Consider the following 17,391-nt stretch of genomic DNA (forward strand, 5'->3'; position numbering starts at 1 on the left):
TCCTCAGAAAACATATAGTATCTTTGGAGGGAGCAACTTAGATCAGGAAAATAGTGCAGGAGGAAGGAATTAACCTCAAACCCCCCCCCAGCTGCTTTTACATTTTTTTTTAAAAAAAAATGTCTTGCTTGGCCCACTGAGAAAACTACCTCATCCTTACACTGAGGGCATATGCTACAATGTAATGTATGTCTTGTAGGGCAACGTGTGTGTGTGTGTGTGTGTGTGTGTGTGAGAGAGAGAGAGAGAGAGAGAGAGAGAGAGAGAGAGAGAGAGAGAGAGAGAGAGAGACTGATGGTATTTGTAATCCAGTAGCATCTGAACTGTCCGCTGGCAGTCGAGCTGCAAAGCAAGACCTTTATAGCCATGGTCATAAGCAGTGTTGGTGCTGGGCCATCCTGTTTTCTGTGCTGTATCAACGGAGACTCAAAGTGAGCCAGCAGGGAGTGGAGCCAACTGCCTCCATCTCTTGCTGCTATCTCCAGTGCTCACACTTACATAACTACAACAAGCAGCTGGGCAGAAAAGTCCGCATTAGGCGCTAACCACAATAGCAACAGTTCCTTCTTGTCTCCATTAGGATGTATTGAACTTACACACAGGTGTGTTTTTTTCTAAGTGCAGCCATCCTTCGTGGTTGGGTAAAAGGTCCTGCAGCCTCAGAATGGCCTACATGGTTGTTGTAAGCTGCCCTGTGCACCATATTGGAGGAAGGGAGGGATATAAAATTATTTAATCAACAAACTGGCCCCAGTTCATATGCAGCTCCTTATCGTCTTCATGGTATGGGATGTGCTTAAATAACGGCTGTTACAGGTGAAATGTGGGGCTTGATAGAAGGAGCTGCTGCAGTTTCAGAGCAGGTGTTTGGTCGGCTCAGTTGGCTTCAAGATTCCATGGTGGCGAATTTTCTGTCACCTATTTAGTTACAGTGACAGCAAAACCGATATGTCTCTGTGGATGCATTGCTTCCACTGTTGTCTAATCATCCTGACTCTGCTTCCAATATCTAAGCACCTTCTGAAGAAAAGGAGTGCTATACCAAATGACACAAAACCCCACTGGCATGAATATTGTATGTGTGTATGTATGCGTGTGCACATGCAAAATTTTAGAATGTGAAACATCCATAAAGATGGTCCTGTAGTGAAATATATACCGTCCCATTCTTTTATCTGAGTCACCCTCTCACCGGCCTTTACTTAAACAAGCACTAGAAGGCATGGATGCTGACACCCCTCTCACCTCCTGCTGAAAACTCCTAGCATTTTATATTTTTCCACAACTTGGAACATGACTACTGATCCCCTATGATGAAACTGAGCAGACAACTTTCAGAATTTTAAAAGAGCCCAGAGGCGCTGTTAAAATGTACATGAAAGGGCCCCCAGTCTGAATGGAAACTCCTGACACTGTAGAATTCTCAAACCCCATCTTCATGCTACATCCACAAGCATAACCTACTCATATTCCTGAGTATACGGTAATTTCTGCAATCTGCTGTGGCATGGCCTTTCTGCCTCTAACAAATGCAAGAACAACAAAAAGTAGCACAAATTTGTCAGGTGCTATTTTTTCTGGCACGGAGATACAAAATAGGAAATGCTTTTCCTGTTGAATTTCTATTTATTAAGCTGCGTCAAATGCACAAGAGCCCTGTCTGGGGGCAAAAGGCACCAGACACACCTCTCTCTCTCATATCTGTCCTTTTTTTATTCCTGTTGAGTGGGTACTCATGCTTCTGACATGTTGTGTTGCTTTCCTGGGGAACGGCAGATTATAGAATCAGAAAGATCCCAACCATCCACTTCCTTAAGCAAAAAAAAAAAACCTCTGAAGGTCATTTGCTTTTTTTTAATTATTATTTTTTTGTGGGGGGAGACACGGGAATGTGGCAGGCTGATGAAGAGGATGCTTCATGGTCTTTCTATGGCCTTTCCCTTTACAGGTGTGAAAAATGTTTCCAGTGTCTAAAATAGTTTTACTGTGAAGCAGGATAAGGATCAGACATGTTTCAGATATTCTGGTATAATTTCTATCAGACACATATTCAGAGTTTTTCTTCTTCTTGTTGTTGTTGTTTAGAGCCTGAAAAGATAATGTAGTCCCTGTCCACAGGTTTCAATCATATAGACATAAAAGAAAAAAGAGATGGGAAGGAAAGAGGGAAGCAAACTTTGGAGCAGCTGCTCTCTCGTTGGCCAATGTATGGGATCAGGCTGGTCTCTTCCCTGCCTGTACAGTCTTCCTGGGAGGCAAGGGTTGCCTTGACTGGTGGAAGAGGGCAGAGTGGCTCTTTTCGATTCTGCAGCCCTGAGTTCCTGGCAGTTGGAGCAGGCTGTTCATTCATGGGAGGGGGCATGGGGGGGGGAGGACAAACTCCTTGCAGCTGCACCTTCTCTGGCTTCCAGATGGAGCCAGGATTGCCTCATGATGACCTTCTAGCATTTCTCAGCAATACTGCTCTTACAAACTCATGGTAATAAAATGTTCACTACACACTGTGTCACTCATTAGGGGTGGAGAGGAGTGTCTAAAATATGTTCAACGCTAGAAGGAAGATACCTCAAAGTATGACCAATTGTAAGAAATTTACCCGACCAGAATAATGAGAGACAAGACTCACCTTAATTCCTCCAGAGATTCTGTGAAGGTTATATGCAAATGGATGTTTCCTGTTAAATAATTGTGGTTCAAATCCATAGATAAAAGACCCTTTCAGCAAAGTAAGGTGTCACAATTCCTTTTTTTGTCCTCCCAGTGTGACTACTCAGGTTACGCATGCTGGTGATAATGTCTATGGAGCTTCCCCAAAAGGAGAATCCATATTGCTAACCAGCACATGATCTCTGTCTTTGCTTCAGTCTGAATTCTCAGTGCTCTTTCAACTCAGCAGTGCTCTGGGCCAGTTTCATGAGAAGAAGCTGACCCCTGGTTTCTTTCTGATGGCTGATGGGTGAAGAACAGCACCAAAGAACCATCCTTCAGAAATTTTAAATAATGCTGCTAGGGTGCTCTGTTTTCTTAACCTGCAAAAGTGATACTGACAGGAGTGTAAGACCTACAAAACCCCACTTCTTATTTTCATTTCCTTTAAGGCATTGAGCTACAAGGATGCTTCTCGGTTCAGTTTGGAGGTTATTCTTTATAAACAAGCTTTGACGTATTTAAGTGTAACATTTTCTTTATAGCTGCAGGGTTTAAAAACTAGATTAATAAAACTGTACTTTATTCACCAAAGGCCTGCAGCCAATTTCCTGGATGATAAATAGCATAGCATATAACTCTCCCCTCACTATGTATCTCTATCCCTCTCTGCTCCACGTGCCTTTGTTTCATTCTTTCTTGTGCTGATCCCCACTATCTCCCACACTGGTGGAGTGAGGAATGCAGGCCTCAGGGCCTTCCAACAAATAAGCAGCCTTGAGAAGGAGGGGTTTTAAAGAGAGGGGACATCTACAACACTCCCTCTGGAACCCAAGGGAGGATCATCCTTGGCCAGCAACTCCCCAGTCTTTTAAAAGTGCTCCCTAAATTGTGTGTGATCCTTGTTCTCGTGATAATTCAGGAAGGCATCCCTGCTGCCATGGCAATGAGGAAAACACAGCTAGTGGGCTGACATTTGCTGCCTCCCATCATAGGTGTAGAGGGCTGGACCATAACTCCCAGATTATCAGCTTTCGGGTTTGTTTGTTTTTAAAAAACAAAATCCTTCTCTAGCCATCGTAGAGCCTGAGACAGGAAGCAAAATGTGTCGGCACCAATTGCGTGTTCAGACCCAGAGACCTCCCCCCTAAAGAAATTCACACTTGACTCCAATTTTGGTTTGGTTTTTTGGCAGAATTTAGGCCACAACTTTATTGATTACAGAAAGTGAGTGGTTGCATAGGCTCTGGTTCGACTAGCTCCCTGCACCGTTGCAGGTAGCACTGACCCAGGGCACCAGCATAGGTCAGCCTAGGGTGAACACCTGGATAAGCGGAAAGCCAGGAACAGGCTATCCATTGAGTTCCTGGATTCCTTTAACGGAATACCCTTCACATAGGGATGGCGAGAGCATTCCCCCATCCCTATCACCTCAACCAGAGCCTATCCGCAACCTTACAAGTTGTAACAATTTGCTACATGGCAGGTGAAACCCAAATGGCACCAGCCAATCAGCCAAGTGGGGGAAATTCCTGCCGTGCCCCTGTCCCAACGACAGACGACACATGACGGCATAGCAAGATCAAGCGCAACAAGCCCTAAAAATAGGGAGAGGTGGGCGGGTGTTCCGAATGCATGCACCAAAAGAGGAAGCTCTGGGTCACGTGCATGCAAATATATAGGTCCTTCGATCCGTTTGGACTGTGCCCATTGGCCAGATTGAACCCCAACATCGAGGGACCTACCAATCGGGTGTTGTGGCTGACCAATCTTACCCACCCACAACATAGGTGGTCGTTTTCTAGGTCTCACCGCAACACGTGTCCTCTTTGAGGGAGGACCCGATTTCTGCCCATTTGCAAAGCAAGCCGGTGCCTGCTTTATAGGGTTGTTTGTTAACAAATGAAGTCATGGTTCATTTAGGACAGCAGAGCTAGCCAATTACACAAAAGCCTAGAATGACACGCCCACTGGTTGTAGGAGCAACTTCCTGATTCACTTTTATCTGGGCGGTAGTGTGTCTACCCCCAAAAAAGGAAGCATCTTTCTCACTAAGGACTTATTTCATACCCTAAAATGTAACCCACACATACCCAGGGCTTTACACATTTTTAATAACCCTGCCAGTACAGATAAAGTCCACCCATATTAAACCTGTATTGCAGGGGGGGCGGGTACTGGCTGAGAGGACATGGCTTAGTTCAGTGTTGTTATAACAATATAACAACAGGGGGGAAGGGAGCGTTGGGGTGACAAATAACAACTGTGCAGTGCAGTTTCCTGGCATGCTATTTTTTAGGGAGATGCAAGGGAGCTGTGAAATTGAAGCAACAAAAGGCAAGAATGGAGAGTTTCGGCAGTTAATTAAAGGCCAGGGAAAGAACAGGGTTTCAGTCAAGGGTGAGAAGATGTCATCTGGACACCAGGTGTACCTTTTGATGGCTAGCAAATCTGCCCATTGAGACGCAATAGCAGGGTAGAGGCTAGGACTACTCAGCTTGGTAGACCCAGTACCCATGCCTTATTTCTCAGTCACCAGATTTATGAGAAATGGTAGACCTGCTATCTGATGCTAGTTATATATGTATCTATGGGCAACTTGCAACTTGCACACATTTAACTTGAACAATTTCAGCCTTATGTGCTTGTCAGCCAGCAGCTTAAATCATTACACATTAAGCACACACAGGGTGGGGAGCTTAAAAGCTCTTTCTGAGCCAACATTCCCTGTTGATGAGCTATACAGATGTACATTATATACATCCATTATATATCTCTTACCTTAAACTTGCATGTCATAGATCTAGTTGTATGAGCAGAATCAAAATGCTCTCTTTGAGAAATCTATACATTTGTTAATTTGTTTTATTGAAACCAGTCTCCCCCACCCACCCACCCACCGTAAGGTTGCAATATAGTGACATACAGATCAGGACTAAGTGATATATTGCATATTTTTTTGTTGACTGGGCTTGCTTCCATTGTTGTATCATCCTTTTTAAAGACCATGGTTCAAGCAGACATGAGGAAGGTCAAGCCAAAGATTTCAAGAAATACCAACATAAGCTGGCAATTTCTTTAACATTTTTTACATATGGGGCTGTTGAACATGCTTTTGATTTGTGCTATGGATCAATGGTGCTGATGTGGAAATGAAAGAGTAGGAAATTTTGAATGTGCATTGTTTATAGCCAATGTAGGTTTCTCACAGACATTAGACATAACCGGAGATGTGAAAATATCCTTGGTAATGTGTGTTAGCATTGGTAACTGGGATTAACAAGGAGCTCCTTTGCTTCTGTATTCGGCCATGTGAATTCCATGCTGTTTCTGAGCCACTTACCTATGCATAATCATTTTGATGAATGGTGATAGCGAGGGCCTGAGGCCTTTGGAAGTAGTCTTGTGCCTGTAAACATATGGGCCAATGATTTCATATGAAATACCTTGCTAGTCAGTGGGGGGGAAATATTTCCTAAATGGAAGGTTAAGAAAGATCTATCTGATTTCAAAATGATGATGTTCTCAACCAACAGGAGGATAGGCGATTTATATACTGGTTGGTCTGCCATAGTAAAAACAGCTGCAGCAGTGCAGCCTATTTCCTTCCTTGCCAGACATTTCTCTTTTTACCTGATATTTACGACAGAGATCATAGTGAGATCATGGAGGATAGGATGGGGATCTTATAAGGGAGGCATTTCCAGATGCACACAGAAAAATATTCTTATAAAACGTTCCTTCAGTAGCACCTTAAAGACCAACTAAGTTTATATTTTGGTATGAGCTTTCGTGTGCATGCACACTTCTTCAGATACCATGCACACGAAAGCTCATACCAAAATATAAACTTAGTTGGTCTTTAAGGTGCTACTGAAGGAATTTTTTTATTTTGCTTCGACTCAGACCAACACGGCTACCTACCTGTAACTAGACTTATAAAACGTGCAACTGATGAACAAAGGGATGGGCAGCTTCATGTACATCTGCCCTTTGAAAACAAATGTTGGCTATATATGCAGTTTTTTGTTAGAAATGTGAGCCACAACTTAATGCAGAGGTTTAATATGGTGGTGGCTGGTACAGCAGGGTGGTGTGTCTTTTGACAGGGGTTTCTCAGGGCCTTGTCTTCCTGTTGTGTTTACTCAGGTCTCGCTCAATCAGTGGAGCTTCCTCTGGCCTGTCGACCAGCCCGCTCAGCAGTCCAAGGGTAAGTGGGGTTATTTTGGGGTCATGGTTTATAACTACTCTCTCATGTGAGCTCGGTGACATCTAATATCTCTTTCCCCATTTTGAAGGGTGGTTTTGTTAGCTCGGGATGTGGGGCAGCTATAAAGCACAGCTTGCTGTTTGTGAATGTTGGGATAGGGTCCTTCTGCAGGGCTGCCTGTGCTTCTGGCATCATTGCCACCTAAGGTATCCTTGTTGCCTAACACGATGCCAACGTATATAACCCTGTTAAGAGAGTTTATCATACGATGAGGAAAACATCTGCTGCTTATTGCAAGCCCATGGTGAGGCACTGAACCATAACAGCTAGAGCTACTTTGGGATTGAATAGCACAGCTGAAGAAAGCTGGAAAAACAATGAACTCTAGACTGAACAAGAATCAAACAGAGTTGGATTAGGATGTTCCAGTAAGGAAGCTGAAAGTCATTTGGATTTGAGGGGCAGAAAGAGAATCATTCTGAAGAAGTAAGAAATTGTGCAGTCTTTAGAGAGTCTGCTTGAACAGGCCCCTTTTTGTTAGTCCTTGGGCATGCCAAAACTCAATTGATTCTTTAAAAAAAAAAACAGGCAGTAGCTTGTCTAAATATATGTTTTAACTCACGGGTGGCTAAAATAATGTTGGCTCAAGGGTAGTGCTGAAAGTCAGGTTCTTCTCCAAGGGATGCATGCCAATAATGGGTGTAGCCAATGCATATTTCTACATGCACACACCACAGACATACATTCCACACATACACACTCACCACCATACAAAACACACACAAACAGCATCTATCCTCACTACACCTACAGGCATACACACGTTCTCCCACCCTCTGTTACACAAAGAGTTGTGCACACATTCTCTCTCTCTCTCTCTCTCTCTCACACACACACACACACACACACACATGATGCAGGCAGGGAACCAGTTCATGTACACTTCTTCTGTTCTTAGTCAATTCAGCTTCTGTTTTTACATACAGTTATATGCAATTATCACAGTTTTATGGAATTTTCACTTCTTATATGAGTTAATTGGCCAAACTACAGGGCAATATATTGTTACACATTTGTGACTCTTTTAATGGGCTTGCACTCATTCACAAATGAACAGTAAATACAATTTTATTGTTACTTTTTTCTAATCCATGCTCTATGAAAGGAATATGTTCTGCATTTTTTTAAAAAATATTTTTATTCTAACAGTATTCTTTTTTGCATTTTGTTTCCTGAGTGTGTTGAATTTCTATTTTAAAGTTTTTCTTGGACTGTTCTTGTATCTAACACTTGCTAGTTAAGTTTTGTTGTTGTTATACAAAACAACATAATCCCCTTTTCTGACTTCATTTATGGCTGATTATGAATTGTGTGTTGGGGGTGGGGTTTACTGCATAAAACACAATGATCAGTCACAGAATGGAATTCTGGTACTGTGTCATAAAAACTGAGGAATATTTTTCTCTTTTGTTTTTTAAAAGTATATGACTATCTGATGACGGGAGGACTTAGATGCAATAGGGGCACTTAGAAAGCAAACCTTCTTTGGTGACCCTTGGGGTATTTTACTTAAACCCTAAAGTGGTCATAGTTCCACGATCTCTTAAGATTTGAAGCCCAAACTGGCCCATGGTTCTATGAGCTCTTAAGATTTCATACAGGAAAGCCTGGCAGAGAAAACTGGGTCCCTCTGGGTGGAAGGCCAGGAGAGGAATGGTGATGAAATGATAGAAGCTTTCCCCCTCCTCAGCCTCACTCACACCCTCTCTCCATGTTATTGAAACCTGTGCTTTGACTGAGGAGAGTTGATGTGTGTAGTAATCTGTGTGCTTCTATCATTACCTGCTGCACACATGTTATTGTGATTTGCATTTCCTTGCTGTTTTTGATTGTAGTAGATGTTTTGAGCTGGGAGAGAGGGCACACCCAACCTTACATGCTTACATGTCAGGTTCTCTTGTGGCTTGAATGATGCTTCCTTCCCCTTCCTCACCTCCCTTCGGCTCTGTTCTTCTCTATCTCTATCTGTGAGACAGTCAGAACAGCTTAGGGGTACGGCCTTTTCTCTCTCGCTCTCTCTTGCTGCTTCCCCTCCCTCACCCACCCTTTTAGTTTCTTATTTTCTTTTCCTTCATGCTAGTTTTTGCTCTGTGGTTTTTTTATTTGCTGACACATGGTGGGTTAATATGATGAAGCTTGTGACAAAACTGTTGTTTTCACTACCGCCACTGCTGCTGTTGTTGACTATGCTGTGTTCCCAGCTAACTGCATGTCTTTTTGTTTTTTGTTTGTGTTTGTTTTTTGTTTCTTTGCAATTCCCTAACCCCCACCTCCTTCACCCTCACCTCCATAACTCTGATCTCCTTGTGATGTGGCTCACAACCGCAACTCAAATGGGCTTTATTTCTCTATTCACCCACTTTGTGCGTATGTGTGTGTGCGTTTTGCTTTTCTTGAAATGCATGGGTACTTTCTCTCTGTGTATCTTGTAGCCTATCAGAAAATTTTTCATCCCCCCTCAGACTCCTGACCTCCCTTTCACCCCCCGCCCCCAAGTCTCCCTGGACTCCGATGCTTGTAGGAATGCTTCCAGGCCCGGACATGTTCTCCAGCCAAAGCCAGCACTTCAACCCAATCCAAAGACACAGACTTTGCCATCCAAGAACAGATTGGCTGAAAAACCACTCCAGTCTACCAAATCCAATCCCCTGCCCTCTGGCAATGCTACAGTCCCTCCTTCCCCAAATGCTCCTGCACAGAACACTCAGGGTCGTCCACCTGCTCCTGGGTTTAGCCCACAGCTGGCTGTTCCTACCGTGCAAACCAACCCTATGTCTCCTGTTAGATTGCTCCCTTCTAGTACTGACCCAAGCACCAAATCTATCCCCATCATACAGGTCACCCCTCACCCCTCTCCAAGGGGCAGTCCCCTCCCTACCCCTAAGGGGACACCTGTCCATACGCCAAAGGAGAGCCCAGCAGGCACACCCAACCCTACGCCACCATCCAGCCCCAGCATTGGAGGAATGCCCTGGAGAACACGGCTCAACTCGATCAAGAACAGCTTCCTGGGATCTCCACGCTTCCATCGCAGGAAATTGCAAGGTACATCTGATATCAAAATGCAGCAGTGTTAGGTTGGCAGGTCAAAGTACATATCAGTGTAAAGAGTGGTTGGTTAGTAGATAGCAAAGATAGAGAGTATCAAAGGAAATTTGAAAGTTGCTGTTTCACTGTTGTTAACCAAACAATGAACACCTTGCAATTCTTCCAGTGTGTGTCAATTACCATATGAACTCCATTCCCCCTTTTTTCATAGAATCATAGAGTTGGAAGAGACCACAAGGTCTCCAGTCTTGCTCCAGTCCAACCCCCTGCCAAGCAGGAAACACCATCAAAGCATTCTTGACATATGGCTGTCAAGACTCTGCTTAAAGACCTCCAAAGAAGGAGACTCCACCATACTTCTTAGCAGCAAATTCCACTGTCAAACAGCTCTTACTGTCAGGAAGTTCTTCATAATGTTTAGGTGGAATCTTCTTTCTTGTAGTTTGAATCCATTGCTCTGTGTCCGCTTCTCTGGAGCAGCAGAAAACAACCTTAACCCTCCTCTATATGACATCCTTTTATATATTTGAACATGGCTATCACCCCTTAACCTTTTCTTCTCCAGGCTAAACATACCCAGCTCCCTAAGCCGTTCCTCATAAGGCATCGTTTCCAGGCCTTTGACCATTTTGGTTGCCCTCCTCTGGACACGTTCCAGCTTGTCAGTATCCTTCTTGAACTGTGGTGCCCAGAACTGGACACAGTACTCCAGGTGAGGTCTGACCAGAGCAGAATACAGTGGTACTATTACTTCCCTTGATCTAGACGCTATACTCCTATTGATGCAGCATGGAATTGCATTGGCTTTTTTAGCTGCTGCATCACACTGTTGACTCATGTCAAGTTTGTGGTCTACCAGGACTCCTAGATCCTTTTCACATGTACTGCTCTCAAGCCAGGTGTCTCCCATCCTGTATTTGTGCCTTTCATTTTTATTTTTATTTTGCCCAAGTGTAGTACTTTACATTTCTCCTTGTTAAAATTCATCTTGTTTGCTTTGGCCCAGTTGTCTAATCTGTTAAGGTCATTCTGAAGTGTGATTCTGTCCTCTGGGGTATTAGCCACCCCCTCCCAATTTGGTGTCATCTGCAAACTTGCTCAGGATGTCCTCAAGCCCATCATCCAAGTTATTGATAAAGATGTTGAACAAGACTGGGCCCAAGACAGAACCCTGTGGCACCCCACTAGCCACTACTCTCTAGGATGAGGAGGAGCCATTGATGAGCACCCTTTGGGTTCGGTCAGTCAGCCAGTTACAAATCCACTGAATGGTAGCATTGTCTAGCCCACATTTTACCAGCTTCTTTACAAGAATATCATGGGGCACCTTGTCAAAGGCCTTGCTGAAATCAAGATATACTATATCCCTTCATCTACCAGGCTTGTAATTCTGTCAAAAAATGAGATCAGATTAGTCTGACATGACTTATTTTTCAGAAACCCATGCTGACTTTTAGTGATCACAGAGTTTCTTTCTAGGTGCTCACAGACTGTTCGCTTAATGATCTGCTCTAGAATCTTTCCTGGAATTGATGTCAGGCTGACTGGGCGGTAATTGTTTGGGTCCTCTCTTTCCCCCTTTTTGAAAATAGGGACAACATTTGCCCTCCTCCAGTCTGCTGGGACTTTGCCTGTTCTCTAGGAATTTTCAAATATTATTGCTAGTGGTTCTGAAATCACCTCTGCCAGTTCTTTTAATACTCTTGGATGTAGTTCATCTGGCCCTGGAGACTTGAATACATCTAAATGTATTTTTCCCTGACCCTGAGCTTGAAAAACCAATTTTAAATTTTCTCAGCAGGAAAAACTAGTTAGGCTTCTGCAACTCATAATACTGTTTGTAATGCTTGATGGCAGATGGAGCCCACTGAGAAGCAAGAACTAAGTGTAATGCAGAGGTTTGTCAGGGCTACAACTCCCATCATATAGTGTTGTCAGTAATTACTTACCAAGGTCCACAAGCTGCGAAGCACCATTGACTTAAGGGAGTACACCTATGGAATTTTATTATATAATTATTATTTTTACAGAAGACCTCTTCTCACATGCATCATCATTAGGAAATATGTCTTTAATCATACATCTCTCTCTCCCAGAAGACTACCTGAACATGGCAAAAGTACCAGTTTTTATACTAAGATTACAAGGAAAACCCATAGAAAACAATTGGTTGCATCTATAGTTATTTCATGACATGATTCCCACCCCCTTCATAGGCCCAGATCTTCAAGAAACACCTATCATATTGCATTTCCATATGTATTCAAGATTAAGGCAGCCACTACACGTTTTCTTGGAAAGTTGAGCACTTTTAATTTATTGATGTGATGGCTAGGGTTCAGGAGACAGACCTACAGATACAGACAAGTGAACAAAGATGCTGTATGGTCCACAGAGATAAGATGGTTTATTAAAGAACTGACACCCTTCATGGAGGAACTGATGTATGCAGAATATAGCTCCAGGCTGACTTTATTTATACCCTATTACATGATTAGTGGGTTTTTGCACAATTGCTGTTACAACTTTGCCCTGTGCAGCATTTATCAATTGTCCTCATTGATATCTGTTTCTAAGGAGACAGCCCTCCCTCCCAGTATTCATTACAGGGAACCGCCTAATAGGCCAGCATTATATAGAATTGTGTGTACAAAGCATGATTAACTGAAGCTCTTGCATGTTCCTCATGACACAGCATTAAATGAAAATTCTCATCTCTGAAAAGCATAGAGCCACTCCCTCTGTAACAACCCATTTTGCTGAATCATTGAGGCCCATAGTCTTTTCAGTATTTTGTATTTGTAGTATCAACGATATGGCAAAATTACATTAACCCAGCTCCATGAACCACACAATGTGCTTTACAAAGTTCCCTTCTTCAGCTTCCTTTCATGTCAGAGCAAGTAATGAAGACACAAATGATCTGAGTTCTGTGCAAGGTGCTGTCTTCACTGATGTGCCAATGCCCCAGCATTGTTTTTTTTTAGATGGAGAGGAACTCCATGAGGACTCATGTTAATAAAGGTTACATAAGGCACAATTACTGCTTTATGCACATACATTCCTGTCTGCTACTGGAAATCTCTTTTCTTTCCTAATTCAAGGTTGGTTAAAATATGCAAATAGGAAATTTCCACAGCTCAGCATTCCAGCTCATTTGTATCTTTGCTGAAATGTCTGCTGTAGTATATGACAGCTTTCTTATTCTCTGTTTCAAGGGGAAAGGGCAATAATATTCCATCTATGGACTTTGCACATAATCAGGGTGTTGTGGGGCTAAGTGTGCAGCATACCAGTTTTTAGTTTTCTGTGGGTTATAGAACTTGTATAACTATTTTAATGCTACTAGTAAAAATCAGGAAGATACAATTATGATACAATTATGTTGCAAATTACTTTCACAACAGTCATCAATTTTAAGTTGAATAAATACAGTTTAAGAACCCAGGCCAAACTATGAAATCTCAGTATATAAGTGTTCAAGTTAGGTACATGTGGATCTAGGAGCAGTGTGGGTCAATTATTTGATATTAAAGCAATAACAGTTATTTGATATTAAAACAATGAAGTGCTTGAGATATATTCTGGATGAACTTTGATTCCACATTTATGTTATTGACTTTGAATTGGGAAAGGGAGGTGTTATTTAATAAGCATTTCCTTTTTCTCCTCCTCCTCCCTCTTATGCTTTCTCTCTGTCTGTGTATGTATATATAGTACCGACGCCAGAAGAGATGTCAAATTTAACTCCAGAATCTTCCCCAGAGTAAGTAACTCACTACAGTACTATTAGTATCAGCACCAATTTGTTTCCTGTGTACTTGACAATAGATCAGAGTGGGACAGAATGTTCTTTATCCAGCACTCCTAACAAATGAATGCATACCACTCTGGTTGCAGCAGGTCACAAACAAGGTGTCAGGGTCATTGTTAATATACACCCTCAAGGGTAGTGCTAGGTTAAAGGATAAATTTAGGACAAGGGCTAGCACATATGACTCATACAACTCCTCAAGAGGGGTTTTTGCACACCCAAAATTTGTCATTTAAAAAAATAAAATCAACAGTGTTTTTTTATTTTGTTTTTAATTACTGTTCTTGTGAATCTCCTGCTGCTATGCTATGAAGCTGGATATTGTTGTGGCTTCCAATTCCCACCCCCACTCAGAAAAAGAAAAGTTTCATTAATTCTTTTAAAGCTGCTGACTGCTCTTTCCACTCTGATTCTCTCATGGCAAAAGACCTTTGTGACCTCACCCAAAGATTCCCCAGAATTTGACTCTATAAAAAATCAATCGGACACGTTGCCCCCCTGGGTGTTGACCATTGGTCAGTGCAGCCCACAGCCTGATAACGGTTAGCTACTACTGATTTAGGAAACTGCAGGAGCTGAAGAAAACAAATGGATTGCTTTGTTGTCTGATTAGGATAAAAGAACAAACCCAGTGCATAAATATATTCAGTCCTTCAGTGCATTCCTCTCCACCCTCACTTCATAGGAAAATTCTTAAAAAGGAAAACCAACATCCAATTCTTTATGTATTTAACATACTCTGTTCCATAGGGTTTAGTGAATAGCTTTTTCAAGCAATCTTCCTTACACTGGACCCTGTGTCTCTCTTTGGGACCAATAGAGCAAACAGCCTTTTAAACTTAAGCAGTGTCTCAACTTCATATATTGTTCAGTCACAGTGAACTGCTGCCCTTTCTGACTTTCTTGACTTTACTTTGGAGCCTAGTAGGGAGTGACTCATACAGTAGGAGGTGAAAGCTGGTGTAGGGATGGAAATTTATATAACAGTTCAGAAAGGGCTGCACAGGAAATACAGTAGCCATTCAGAAATAATGTGTTTTCTCAATTGCATTAGACCCAAAGAAATTTTAACAAATGGGACGCGGGTGACATTGTGGGTTAAACCACAGAGCCTAGGGCTTGCCAAACAGAAGGTCGGCGGTTCGAATCCCCGCAACGGGGTCAGCTCCTGTTGCTCGGTCCCAGCTCCTGCCAACCTAGCAGTTTGAAAACATGTCCAAGTGCAAGTATATAAATAGGCACCGCTCTGGCGGGAAGGTAAACAGCATTTCCGTGTGCTGCTCTGGTTCGCCAGAAGCGGCTGTCATGCTGGCCACATGACCCAGAAGCTGTATGCCTGTTCTCTCGGCCAAAAAAGCGAGATGAGCACCGCAACCCCAGAGTGGGTCACGACTGGACCTAATGGTCAGGGGTCCCTTTACCTTTACCTTTAACAAAAATGTTATTGAAGAATTACATATGACTAAATGCCTTTTGGGGGTACTTGGCCTGTGAACATTTCTCCAGAGATTCCCTTCTAGGCGCTATTAAATGCAAAATAATCCTCCATAATTTGCACAGCATTTTCTGCTGTGTTCCAGATTGCTGCTTTCTTGGCTGCTGAAATGATCTTATATTGGTTAAGGCACAGAGTGAAATAATCATGAGCTCTAGATTAAATTTTGAACCAAGATCTCTTAACTGGAGATGGTGATATAGTCCTTGCCATTTTGAAGTGTGAAAACTGAGTAGTGCAACCCTGATGTAACAGCAGTCAGGGCAGTAAAGAGTGGTGGAAGGGACTCAATGGGATCCTTTTATTTCTTTTCCACCATCTTCTCTCTTCCTTCTCTCTCCCCTTCTTTTTGTGTGACATCCTCTGTGAATGTGCTGCCTTTCTCTGTGCCTCGCTCTCTCTTTAAGAACTGCCGGGTACAAGTGAAGGCATCCTTAGTAGGCAGTTTGGATGCAACTCAAAGCCTGAGGCCTTTCCCCCCTTTCCAATATAATTGCTGAATTAATGAGTACAATTGGATGGCACCCTGCAGTAAACATAATAAAAAATAATGAACTGCATTTTTATTTCAATCGTCAGTGCCTTTATGCTCTGTGGCCACTCTAAAGTTCTGTATTGTTTTTGCTCTGAGAGCAAGATGTCTCTGTAGCAGAAGAGCCCTTACCAGCCCCATGGTTGAAATGTTACATAAATGTGCTTCCTTTCTCTGTTGCTGCATCTTTTAATGAATCTAATTCGTTTAACAGTTCTGAGGACTGGATATTATACCTTGACATGTCTAGGTAATGTGTATCATTTTATTTGTGGAAAAGCCTAGATAAGCTCATAGAAATTAAATGGATAAGCCCAAATCCCCTTCTGGTGTAAAGCAGCATGACTCCATCTGCTTTTTAACATTCTGTATAGCAGTACATGTATTTAAGAAGAAAAAATTGATAATAATCCAAATTGTGCATAACATTTTAACCTTTACAAACATTAAACAGGCACCTCCATCCAAAACATTTTCATGTGTGTGTTATTTAAAGTCTGCTTCCAGTTGCCTTGTTTGGGCAATTATAATGGTGTGGAGCAGGAGAGCAGAGCCATACCTCCCAGCCCTGGCCCTACGATCACAACTCAGTCAGGACCTCCCTCCTGCTGTCTGCCTGCATGTTGGTGAGCATGTTTAAAGTTTGCTCATTGCACATATGCCCCCTCCATGAGCTAAAACCAAATATTGGGGGCGGGGAGCCTATGAGCATCCCCCTACAGGCATTATTCCCACCGCATGGACAACAGGGAATGAGCTGTTGAGGACACGATGACAGCCCAGTTGTGCACAGCAGTCCTCTCACACTCTGCACAACTGTCACCATGTGGATTGAAGGACCAGCTATGGCTAATCAGCTTTATCCTTCCCATCAATTATTGAGAAAATAAATTACATGTGAAAATTATCAGAGGAGATGGAACATATCTGTGAAATTATAATTGTTTGGGTGCCGTGTTTTCACTGCACTCACCTTACTTTTGCAGTGGCCAAGGGATATTTTTAGGTGTCCTTTCTTTCATTCCACAAATCATCTCACCAGTGGTGTCTGCACTCCAGCAGCCTTCCCGGGTGTCCATGCTTTAGTTAAAGATCAGGAGACATTATGAGATAACTCCTCCCATGAGCCTTTTTCAGATTAAGAAGCCCAGGCAGATGGGGAGACTGCAGAGTGCTGCAGAAAGGTTTACACATACCAACTTCTGCTACCTTGCAATAATAAAGTTAGCTCAAAATCTCAATACCCACCAAAATTTGCAAGAAATTATTTTTCTAGTGCCCTGAGAATGAGACAGAAAAATGGAATCCTCTTTCACAGGGGAATAACATTTCAAAGAAATTGGAGAAGCATTTCCCACACTGTACTAGTTCACATTGGGGACGCGGGTGTCACTGTGGGTTAAACCACAGAGCCTAGGGCTTGCTGAACAGAAGGTCGGTGGTTCGAATCCCCGCAACGTGGTCAGCTCCCGTTGCTCGGTCCCAGCTCCTGCCAACCTAGCAGTTCAAAAGCATGTCAAAGTGCAAGTAGATAAATAGGTACTGCTACAGCAGGAGGGTAAACGCCGTTTCCGTGTGCTGCTCTG

At 42.8% G+C, this 17,391-nt stretch overlaps 1 protein-coding gene across 1 annotated transcript in view; it reads left to right on the top strand.

Annotated features, from left to right (window-relative positions):
• Window positions 1–17,391, top strand: part of BRSK2 (BR serine/threonine kinase 2) — a 377,628-nt gene that overhangs the window by 329,795 nt on the left and 30,442 nt on the right. The window contains exons 15-17 of the mRNA XM_088666107.1: window positions 6,796–6,856; window positions 9,754–9,961; window positions 13,682–13,730. Coding sequence (XP_088522233.1) covers window positions 6,796–6,856; window positions 9,754–9,961; window positions 13,682–13,730 — 318 coding nt within the window. The remainder of the gene's footprint in view (window positions 1–6,795; window positions 6,857–9,753; window positions 9,962–13,681; window positions 13,731–17,391) is intronic.

This window comes from Zootoca vivipara, chromosome 1 (assembly GCF_965207765.1).
Source record: "Zootoca vivipara chromosome 1, rZooViv2.hap1.1, whole genome shotgun sequence".
NCBI lineage: Eukaryota > Metazoa > Chordata > Lepidosauria > Squamata > Lacertidae > Zootoca > Zootoca vivipara.